The sequence below is a fragment of the Xenopus tropicalis genome, chromosome 9 (assembly GCF_000004195.4).
Source record: "Xenopus tropicalis strain Nigerian chromosome 9, UCB_Xtro_10.0, whole genome shotgun sequence".
Lineage (NCBI taxonomy): Eukaryota > Metazoa > Chordata > Amphibia > Anura > Pipidae > Xenopus > Xenopus tropicalis.
In genome coordinates, this window is record NC_030685.2 from 56,934,132 (window position 1) to 56,946,411 (window position 12,280).

The 12,280-nt window shown below is 41.3% G+C and overlaps 1 protein-coding gene across 1 annotated transcript in view; it reads left to right on the top strand.

Moving 5' to 3' along the window:
• The first annotated feature begins 1,159 nt into the window (after positions 1–1,159).
• The window catches only part of LOC100493066, a 102,575-nt gene continuing 91,454 nt past the window's right edge, over positions 1,160–12,280 (top strand). Inside the window, exons 1-3 of the mRNA XM_012971365.3 lie at positions 1,160–1,344; positions 2,495–2,516; positions 10,023–10,091. Of these exons, the coding sequence (XP_012826819.2) occupies positions 1,280–1,344; positions 2,495–2,516; positions 10,023–10,091 (156 nt within the window). The 5' untranslated portion in view covers positions 1,160–1,279. The remainder of the gene's footprint in view (positions 1,345–2,494; positions 2,517–10,022; positions 10,092–12,280) is intronic.

Consider the following 12,280-nt stretch of genomic DNA (forward strand, 5'->3'; position numbering starts at 1 on the left):
TTTTTCTACTTTACTTCCCATAAGTAATAAACCTGTAAGGAGCAGCACCAGATTTCTAATCCTGGTGGCCCAAGGCCGCCCCCATTCATCGACCCCCCCCCGCGCGCGCATGCGCAAACAACACATGCTCGCTCTACATCCATACGGAGCAGTGGGGAGAGGTCCCCATTGCTCCGTATGGGAGCAAGATTTCAACATTTTGGTGCAGTGGGGCGGCAAGCCGCCCCCAAATTTGTGCTGCCCTAGGCCCGGGCCTTTGTGGCCTCTCCACAAATCCGGGCCTGCTAAGGATGTGATATAAGACTTATTTCAGTGTATATATTTAGACTATATTTAGTTTGACAACTAGATGGCACCAACCACTAAGGTTGCCCTGTAGGGCAAAAGTTCTTAGAATATATGCAACAGCATTCATGTGGATTTTCAATGATTTTATGCTGTTGTATTACTGCACTGTTGTTTTTCTGGTTTCCTCTTCCTTCCACCATTTTGTTCTTGGATTTCCACACTGTGAAATGTTCTGTGTGTTATCCCTGTGTGATTCACCAGTAAACTTTCTCCCAAGTTGCTGTGCTGAGTATTCCCTGTGTGATCACCATAAAGACCACCTCTGCCAACAGATTATGGGTCCAGGCACAATCCAGCTCAGCGACTGAGAAAAGGAATTGTTTCAAGAAACATAGCTTTGTGCAGCTGAGAAAGTGAGACAGACATGGCTAGAAACACAGAACTTAAACTACCAGTGACCTAACTGAATAATGAGAATTATCAGCTGTGGAAGTTTTAAGTTGAAATGCTGCAATCCAGAGATGACTTGTGGGAAGTTATAATTACAGATAGACCAGATATTAATTACCAGGAATAAGATAAGAAAAACAGAAGGCACGGGCAACAATAAGTCTTTTGATTGATTTTTCTAAGACTTTTGCTACAGAGTTCAGAGATTTATAAAAAAAAGAGTTAGTGTTCTCTCATTCTATTTTTATTTCACAAACTATAACAATGATGGGAAATAACTACACAGTTTCTACTTGCCTGCAGTATGTTATTGTGTAACCTGCCGGTGGATGAGTAAACCCAGGCAAACACAATACAATCTACAAATTGCAGTAGTTACTCCCAGCCTTGTCCTGCAGCACCAAGGTGATGAAGAGTAAACAAACAGCCAGTTACAACATTACATCCATTCTATTCTAAGAAGAATTTCCCTATAAATGATCGCAGAGAGTACACAGTAAAAGTAGTATGTGGGAAAGCAAGCCTGTGCAGGAGCAGAGTTATGGATCACAGAGAAACGTGTGGTTACCTAGAACAAGATAAGCATTACAACATGGCGGAGCTCAGGTGAGACCCAATGGATATTCCATATCTGCTTATAATCAATGGAAATAATAGCAACATTTTCCCTGAGCAAAATGGTACTGGGACATGGCTATCAATTAGCATTGCATTTAATTATATAGAATGAAAGTGCATTCATCCTGCTGCAAGAACATTATGAAATCTTACACCTCTAGTCTGGGTAGCTTCAGAAGTCATGAAAGGAATCATTCCATTTAACGAAAATGGTTTTATTTGTGCCTTAAAATAATATGGACAATAGTATTAGTTAATTTAGAGATTTTTGCTTTTGTTGGTGGTCTACAGCTCCCATAATGCTTTAACCTTTGATATGCAGATTGTTTTGGCTGTTGTTGTTGTATCCATTTTTTCCATTGTGGCAAAAAAATACCAATTCTCCCTAAATTTATGATTATTTTCACTAAAACTAAGATACTATAAGTTGTAGTTAGGGCTTTTAGCACACAAGTTTTTACTCATTGTTGGTGGCTTTTTATATGTATTCCTGTGCACGGAAACGCATGAGTTAATAAAGCCTATTCTTTTCTATTGTGTCTGCGCCCAGGGCATGACAAAGGACTGCCAAACACAGTTGAGACACTGTATACAGCATTTCAACTGCCATTTGCAGTTCTGTATAGTGCCCTGGGTACAAGCACAATAGAATAAAATGGCCTTTGTTAATAACTCATGTGTTTCCTTAGTGGAATGCATAAAAAGCTACTGCGGGGGAACAAATGAGTAAACTCCTGTGTGGGCCCTAAAATTAGAGCTGTAAGTAGCAAGGAAATCTATCTATACTTGGCCCTAGAACATAATCATTTTAAGCCCCCAAAACATCAGGAAGATTTTGCAAAGTGCCTATTAGGCTCCCAAGCAAACACAGAGTCTGCATTACTTGTTGTATTGCGCTTAGTTGGTGCCCAGTGCCTACAGTGATGACTCCTAGCACAACCCTGCTTATAGGAAATTATACAATATGTTGTACACCAGTACCTGACCTGTGTATGTGGGGAAGCTGAAGATAGATTTAAAACCTCAGAAGGGGGATTTCACTCTTAGCAAAGAATGGTTGGAGTTTTGCTTCATGGGGCAGACATGTAACAACATTCATATAAATCACTTACTGGATATCTACATTCTCTCATTTCAGAATGCTGACAACTGCACTTGGCGTGAGTAGCAACCTGATATGTTATCCTACTGTTTCTTTTCTTGCATTTGTTCTCTTGATTATCTTTAGTGTCATCATCAAAAATGTTTTTAGTACAGAGGAGCAGTAGTGTATTGGGGTTATTCTTATTTCTGCCCTTTCCTTCACTCTTCATATTCAGTCACTTATTAAATCATAACACTAGAGAAGATATATTTGCAAAATACTATTATTTATCACCCAAGATGATACTCAAATTCTGGTTGAGTCTCTCAGGGAAGTACACATTGACTGCTGTAACTCTATTAATTGGCCTTCCCCTCCAGAGACTGTCACCTCTAGAGTCCTTAATACTGCTGCTAGTCATCTACCTCTGGAACCACTCCCCCTCTGCCATGCCACTCTGCCAGTCTCTGCACTGGATTCTGCCATACCTTCCAACTGTACTGATTTTCCTGTACTGATTATCACAGGACAGTCCAGATTTTGACAACTCAGCCCATAGTCCCGGATTCTTACTGAAAAGTTCTTTATTTTTCTTTGATCTCTTGCACTGAACGCTGAAAAAAGATACAATGTTTCTCAAACTTAATTAAAATAGTAGCTTTTGGCAGAGAGCCCAGAAAACGAAACAAGTTTGCAGGTGTACATTTGCAGCAACTACACTTAATTTTCTCTGCAGCTAGAGAATACTGCTGAATTTTCGCCAGCTTATACTTTTCTCTAGCGGCTTTATCTTTCAGCGAAAATTCGCTAGTGTATGTGAGCTAGTGTTAATTGTATGAGTGACTATATACAGGACAGATATGTGTATTTATTAATGATGTTGCTGAACTTGGTTTTTTTAAGTGTCCATGGAACCAAAAGGAAGACTAACTGCAGTAAGAACAAAGTCATATGCAGAAAAAAATATTATTGTTACAGCAACATTAACAAGCTATTTCTAACAAATTGCAACACAGGGGTTGAAATTTCTGAGTGCATTAAAACCTGGACAAACAGTATAGATATTTTAATGACTTTAATTAACCACAAACAATTAACAGGTTAAGAGAATATTATTTATTTGGAATCATTTGATTTTTAAAAAATCATTTGATTTTAAAAAACAAATCTTTGTGGGAGGCTGCCAGTCAGCATGTGTGAAATGCACAGTAACAATACAGGAGTGGAAAGTAAAGTTCGCCCTCTAGTAAATTGTACTTCTTTGCCGTGAAAATTCGCTTGACGAAAAGGCGCAAAGTTTCGCTAGTGATGAGCTTCGTCGCCAGCACCTGTTAATAAATAGGCAAATGCGCAGTCTTTTTGCCGAATTTTCGCCAGAAACAGACAATTCGCCCCTTTGGTAAATGTGCCCCTTTATCTCTAAACTCATCTCCAGACACTCACCAAACTGCTTGTTATGCTTCTCTACTGACTTGCTCCTCAACACCTTCATTACCTCCTCACATACCTGCATTCAATATTTAGCTAGGGCTTCACCTTGTGTCTCAGTAAGCTCTTTTGGGCAGGGCCGTTTTTACCTCTGCATCAGTTTTTGGTTACTTTACATGTAGATCTGTGCGTTCAAATTATTAGCATCACCATGGATAGGTTAGTACATATTGCCAAGGAAACCCTAAACAATTATTACCTGAATTGCAGCCCAAACTGCACAACTCTTCCTCATCTGTAAGCTAATGGTTCATGCAGGCCCAGATTTGTGGAAAGGCCACAAAGGCCCTGGCCAAGGGCGGCACAATCTTAAGGGCATGCCGCCCTGCTGCAGTAAAACTTTGAAGCTTTGCTCCCGTATGGAGCAGTGTGGACTTCTCCCCACTGCTCCATATGGGAGTTTAACCATGCGCGCATGTGCGGTTGGGGGGGGGCTGGGTTGTGTTCGCGGGGGGGGGGTGTTTACAAATCCGGCGCTGGGTTCATGGCATGGACAGGATACATATCTCTGGACATACAGGGGGTCATTTATAAAAATTTGTGCAGTGCAAAATTATTTGCACAGTGAACATATTTGCCCTGCCCATGTTTATATTTATAAACCTGGACAAGACTGTAAAAATATATTTGCAAATTCTTCATTCTCAGTGCCAAAGCTTTTTAAATACAGTATATGGAGGCACTACAGATCCCGGAAAGCCATGCTCTGTCTTGGAAGAGCACCTGAGGACCTGAGGGGTAGAGCTGCTGGCCAGAGTGTGTGTGTGGGTGCTGCATGGGAGACAGAGACAGAGATTCGCCCTGCGCAGATTGGGAAGCTGACTGAAATCCAGCCAGTGCCATTCCCAGTCACCAGCTCAGTACTGAGAACGTGGAGGGGAGACCTGCGGTCCCAAACAAGTTGCCTGTCTCACATCTTAGTAGTACTGTAAGTGTTCCACGGTACTGAGATACAGGTAACTAATATATATGTAACTTGTGCAGCAGCAGTAACTGGGATAGCCTGTGCAATATACTCTAGCTCCCTCACACAGACTCTACAGAAGGGAAAATCTGTGTCAGCACTGCACCAAGCCACCGTGGGATCATTATTACTGACCAACACAAAGTGGACTACAGTGAAAACACTACCTAGAATCAGAGAACAGTATACATTTGAAGCTATAATACAAAATTCAAGCATCCTGGATGTAAATTGTTGTTTAAGGGCCCCAATGCTACCGGCTTTTAGGACATTAGGGGGGCTCCCAAACACCCACATTTTGAATTTTAGGTGTTTATTTACTCTGTTGTTAAAACTTAAATGCTAGTGCAGTTTATATTGTATTGCACTATAATTGCCATTGCTGCCTGTTCATACTTTCTGCATTTATCTGCATTCAATTTTTCTAACTAATTTTCAGCCCAGTTCCTGTGTAATAAATGTGGGTTTACTTCCTATTTGTGTTGGTATTTACTGGGAATCTTTGGGGAGTCACCACAGTCACAACTACAGTACATTAAGCCATACCAGAGGGTGGGCTATGGTACTAAACTTTTTTGGTTATACCCTGTGCATGCATTACACAGAAGATCAACCAGCAGTTAGGTTTCAGGATGCCCATGTGTGGACCCAGTGGCAGGGCAAAACCATATGGCAGGAATACTATTTATGTGAGCAAATAAATAACCCTTTCTGTCATATTTGAATAAACTGCTGAGTGCTATTCATCCTCAGTGCTGGGCAGGGATGGCCTTAGCCCAATTGGACCTACTGGATCGTAACAACACCAGTCAAATGGAGAGCGAGAGGCAGGGACTATTTGCCCACCCAGCCCTGCAAGCCCGTGCCAGCTGGCAACACCTTGTGTAGGGGGCCCTGCCAAAATGGTCCCAATTTTATAAGTTTATAAGACTGGCCCTGGTGCTGGGCCAAATAACAGTGCTACATGCACTCGCACCCTTGCGTCCCCTCATGGAGACAGATGGGGGGCAGTGGCTGACTGGTAGTAATGCAGACATGGTGAAAGCAGACTATGGAATGTGATAGCTCCCTCACTCCCACAGTGAGTTACAGAAGGGCTAAAACTAGGGATAGGTAGGCAAAAGAGGTAAATGCCCAGCACCCCCCCAAGATTTGTGCCCTAGGCATGTGCCTCTTCTGCCTACACCTAGACACGGCCCTGCTCATCACTGGATTATGTTATTTATTCAGGCAGTGTGCAAAGTATAAATTAACAGCAGATTGCGCTTGTTTTGTACACTTTGCACCCTGCCTTCCTGCTTGTTAATGAGCCCTCATATGTTTCTTTATCACTTTATCAAGTTCACTGTACACTGATTTTTTTTCTCCCTCTACAGAACTGGATATTTCATTAACATTTGCTCTTAAAGCACTTTAATATGGTGTGTGATTTACAGAATGAACAAAGTGAAGTCACAGACAGACAGAATATCACAGAATATCACAGAATAACACAGAATATCACAGACAGACACAGATCAAAACAAACAGTATTAGGATCCCAACCATAGATGAGAATTAAACCAACTTTTCAGCAGAAAGCCTTTCTAAAAGGGAAATCCTGAAAGGAATCCTTTCTGCCGAAACGTTGGGGTAATTCTCATCTTTGGCAAGTGTATCCGCTAACCTGTGTGTCTCTTTTTGCCTATGCACATTTTTGTGGTATGTATTATTTTACAACTTTATGTGTTTTACAACTTTATGTGTTATTTTCTGTAATTTTGTAATTAAAAAACCTTCTGCATATTAGATAAAGGATAACTACTTATTTAATACTACCACTGTGCTTGTGTTTTCTGTGTGCAAACCCTTATTCTATTTAGAAATTATTGTCCCCAGGTCCAGAGCATTCTGGATAACAGGTCTCATACCTGTACTTTAATATACTGGAATAATTCCTCCTCTACAGTATGAACTGGAGCTACCATATTGCTCTTAAGATATTCATGGGTTAGCACATCTTGTGGTTATAAATAACCACTTTGTTAACCTTTTTGTATGTTACAGATGCAACTATTCTACTCAACTTTTTATTTGACCATCACTGTTTATCTTATGTGGCTCAAAATTATTGGCATTCTTTTATTCACTATGTCTACTGAAAATGTTAAAGCATCTGGTCACCGGGGTCACTGACAATGAACTGGCTGGTTGCTAGAGTAATGAACCACTAGCAACCAGACCATTTCAAAGTCCAAGCCTCAGTGTTGCAAAAATACCAGGTTTTCAAAAACACAAAAAAAATAATGAATGTAAAATTACTCAGAGTGCTCTTCTTGGTTTTAAGCTCAACTAACTACAGGAAAAGTACAAGCGACCTGCTGTGTCGTAGGATGTAAATGAGCCCTTTTTTTGCTGGGTGGGAAGAAGGTGGGGGGGAATACTTACTGTATATTTACCACTTTATATTTTAATCACAAAACAGCAAAAAAAAGCAAAACAAAATAAAAATATAATTGCGTATTTTATTAATGCAGAGCTTAAGTTTTTCACAGCTTGCTAAACTACATATATACAGGCCCCAATATAATACTATTCATTTTGGAATAGCCGTACTGAAGGTTGGTTCATTCAGCAGCCAAAAAAGGTGCCAAATCAAAGGCATTCCCTTGCAATATAAATTTGTCAGCAGCTTCTTGTGTTTTTTTATGGTGTTTTCAAACTTAAACTTCGAGCCCCATACAGCATTCAGCTACACAAAAATATCATTCCTCTTACTTCATTTATTTGGAAACTACTCGAATCATGCCTTTCTGGATGTGTTTTCTGGCTGATATACTTCTTCTGATTTTTGTAAAGAATCTTGCTCTTTGAATTTCCCTAGAGTACATTTTGAAAAGAGCTAATAGAGTCAGCTACAAACTGGCGCTGGCAACTGTCATCACCCATCTATGCCAACATGTTGTCCTGGCACAAGGTGCCATTAAGAATAGTAAAATGGTATGTGCTATTAATTTGCCTGTTTTCTTTACATTTTAGTCAATTAATATTTCATGTATATTCACCTTACACATAATTGCATGATTATAGGGGCCATTGACTTAAAGATTTGCAGCATACAAAGTCCAATTTCATATGCAATAACTGTTTTTTACCTGCAATGCAGTGTTTTTTTCCCCATAATTCAATTGGCACTGCAGCCTCAAGGTGATGATGCATTGAAGCAGTGGCAGCCAATGCAGCCAATGCATCAAAATGTGCACAAATCAGATACAATAGCACTGAAAATTCTGGATGGTGTCACTTCTGGTGCAGCAAAGTAACGTGTCTGATTATATAAGCACAGGATTGCTGTGTCGACTTAGCCCGTGTGGGAACCCTGAGGGTGGCAATAGGTGAAGGGTTCCCATGGGTCAATAGACTACAGGAGATAGGGCCAGATTTAAAAATTGTGCACCCCATCCTGCTCACACCCCTCTCTCAGATCTTTGCCACCGTAGGCACGGGCCTTTGTGTCCTGCAGACAAATCTGGGCCTGACAGGATAAAGGCAGTTGTACAAGGAGCAACTACATGGAAGTACCTTAAAACAATATTGACACATTCCATTTTTAACAGGAATGTGTTACTATGGCCAAATTAACCACAATACTACTATTATTTTGTAATGTATGTGCACCTGTTCTGCCCACCCCTAACGCTAACCTGTGCTGTGGGTCCCGTGGGTATCGGGTCAATATCACATATCACTAACACATATAATATGATTATGAAAGAATAGCAGCAAAAGGGTTTATGTAGGGATAGTATGGCTACCTGTCCAGTTTTGACTTAGACAGCCTGGTTTTCGGAAGGGCTGTCAGGGTCAAAACTGCCTGTCGGTTTCCCCAATTTGGAAAACTGGGCAGGACTCTTTGAGATTGACGGATCACCATGTCATAGCCCTGCCCCGTGACGTCATAGTCCCACCCATGGGATGCCACTATGCCGCCCAGTGACATCACGCCCGCCCTCCTGCCCGGAGTTAGCCACTGCAAAAGGTGGCAACCCTAAGGGATAGTGGCATGTTCTTGTTAAAACCTGGAACGTGTCACTGTGTCACTAACTCTTTCATTTTTTGGAATATTTTGTGCAACAATTTCAGGGTATCTTGCACGAACGTGCACTTACAGTAACTAAATGACTCCTTATTATACTGTATGTGACCAATAGGGATACAGCAGAATACCAGCCTGGAAAATGTAAACCCTCAAGACAAATAAGTGTAAAATTGCTTAGTGTGCTCTTCTGCGAAATGTTTCTCTGTTTCTCTGCATCAGAAGACTTATCTTCCTTTTCTGACAACATCCCCCTATTGCCAGGCCACTTGGCGAAAACTGACCAGTGAATGGCGATGTTGTTTTTTATTATAGTAGCAGTGTAAAAACTGATAATATTTTGAAAACTAGAACAAAAATAATGTATATTGCAAAAGTTTTATAGAATGATATTAATGAAATAAGGGCTATAGAAAGCGTGATTTCTATGGTTAAAGTTCCTAGAAACCAGAAAGGGCATAGTGTGTGAGGCTATATTTATGCCATTAATTACTTCATTTTTCATCCCCTCTCCTATTCATTTTTCCTTTAGCCATTTAAGCTACTGCTTGGATGCTAGTATTAGTAACCTAGTAACCAGTTGGCAAATTAAAAATTTGGGGATCTAAAGAACAAAAGGGAAAAAATAGAAGTACTACCATCAACATCCTATCACTTCCTGTATTTTAGATATTTTCTCTATACAAAGGGAAATATAGTACCGGGAAGGAGAAAACCAAGAATAAATAAATATTATTTATTCTTAGACTCTAGATGTCCTTGAAAAAAGCAAATGCAGTAAACAATGCCAAGGTAGTGGCTGTTAAGAAACAGAAAAACAAAAGTACTTGATAAACCAATGGTTCTTATCTGGCAACAAATGCTGTTTCTCTAGGACATGCATAGCATTTTTGCGTGCAGGCTTTTTTTTGCAATTGTCTGTAATGGGAAGCAGAGACATCTATGACTCCCTCATGTTTTCCTATGATCTCAGCCAGTGAATTGGTAACCACTCCACTTCAATAATGAAGTCAATTTAATAATGCTCTGTCACTAACCTTAATTTTCTGTTGTAGTTCCCATATGGTTGTCTGGATAACTGTGTCCCACCTGAATTTCTCCATGAAGAGAGAATAAGCTCCCAGGTAAATGTCACTTTCCCCCTAACAAATTATCAACAATTGTGTCTCATGTCCCAAGTAGAAGGTTAAGCAGGTAATTAGGCCCTAATGCTATATTTGGCACATAACACTGTATTCTCCTGTGGTAAATACATTTGAATCCCAAGGTTCCTTTAGGTCTGTATTTTCAGGAATGGTTACAACCCCTGCCTGCAACATGTGGGTAGGCTGCTACTCTGCAGGAAAAGGTGATGTACTGTGCTAGCCAGTCAAAATGTTACAGGGTAACCCTTTTGAAATAGAAAATAACAAAAGTGGTATAAAGGTGATACCTTTATTGGCTAACTAAGGTAACCATAGCAAGCTTTCAGAACATTTCAGTTCCTTTTTCAGAGGTAATCAGCTTGAAAAATAACAAAAGTGTTTACTTTTGTTATTTTCTATTTCAAAAAGGGTTACTCTGCTATTTGGCACAGTGTATTTTAGCCTAGAAAAGTCAGCAGAGAAAACACCAAATCTGACACATATAAATTCATATACAGTTATCTCGCACATTATAACCTTAACTAGTGTTATAGGCGTTTTTTAAAAACAGGACACAGGAGAGGTCATTTACAGAAACGCCAGGCACAAGTGCAAGAGCACTAATACGTGCAAATTCACTTTTGCCTGGGATCTGGTGGGGCTCTGTACCTAGTGCGGGAGATTTGAAGTCTGGCACTAGATGTAGAGCACACCACAGATGGGTGCTAGGTAGCCGTGTTCTTACTGCCTACCAAAAGGTAGATGTCCGGTACAGGGCTAGATGCCGTCTGCACATGCCGATGCTCTCTAACTAGCACATCAGATTGCTGAACAAGTTAGCCCCGGGGCAGCCATTCCTGCACTGGTACAGCTGGGGTGTTTGCTACAGAAACCCTACTATAGTTTATATAAATACCCAGCTGTGTAGCCCCCGGGCAGCCATTCCTGCACTGGTACAGCTGGGGTGTTTGCTACAGAAACCCTACTATAGTTTATATAAATACCCTGCTGTGTAGCCCCGGGGGCAGCCATTCCTGCACTGGTACAGCTGGGGTGTTTGCTACAGAAACCCTACTATAGTTTATATAAATACCCTGCTGTGTAACCCTCAGGGCAGCCATTCCTGCACTGGTACAGCTGGGGTGTTTGCTACAGAAACCCTACTATAGTTTATATAAATACCCCGCTGTGTAGCCCCGGGGCAGCCATTCCTGCACTGGTACAGCTGGGGTGTTTGCTACAGAAACCCTACTATAGTTTATATAAATACCCTGCTGTGTAGCCCCGGGGGCAGCCATTCCTGCACTGGTACAGCTGGGGTGTTTGCTACAGAAACCCTACTATAGTTTATATAAATACCCTGCTGTGTAACCCCGGGGGCAGCCATTCCTGCACTGGTACAGCTAGGGTGTTTGCTACAGAAACCCTACTATAGTTTATATAAATACCCTGCTGTGTAACCCCGGGGGCAGCCGTTCCTGCACCGGTACAGCTGGGGTGTTTGCTACAGAAACCCTACTATAGTTTATATAAATACCCCGCTGTGTAGCCCCGGGGGCAGCCATTCCTGCCCCGGTACAGCTGGGGTGTTTGCTACAGAAACCCTACTATAGTTTATATAAATACCCTGCTGTGTAGCTCCGGGGGCAGCCATTCCTGCACCGGTACAGCTGGGGTGTTTGCTACAGAAACTCTACTATAGTTTATATAAATACCCTGCTGTGTAGCCCCTGGGGCAGACATTCCTGCACTGGTACAGCTGGGGTGTTTGCTACAGAAACCCTACTATAGTTTATATAAATACCCCGCTGTGTAGCCCCGGGGGCAGCCATTCCTGCACTGGTACAGCTGGGGTGTTTGCTACAGAAACCCTACTATAGTTTATATAAATACCCCGCTGTGTAGCCCCGGGGGCAGCCATTCCTGCACTGGTACAGCTGGGGTGTTTGCTACAGAAACCCTACTACAGTTTATATAAATAAGCTGCTGTGTAGCCCTGAGGGCAGCCATTCAAGCTGGAAAAAAGGCACAGGTTACATAGCAGATAACAGATAAGACACCATTGTATTCTACAGGGTTTATCTGTTAGCTGCTATGTAACCTGTGCCTTTTCTTCTTTTGAATGGCTGCCCCCATGGTTACACACCAGGATTTATATAAACTCTAGTAATGTTTCTGAAGCAAACACA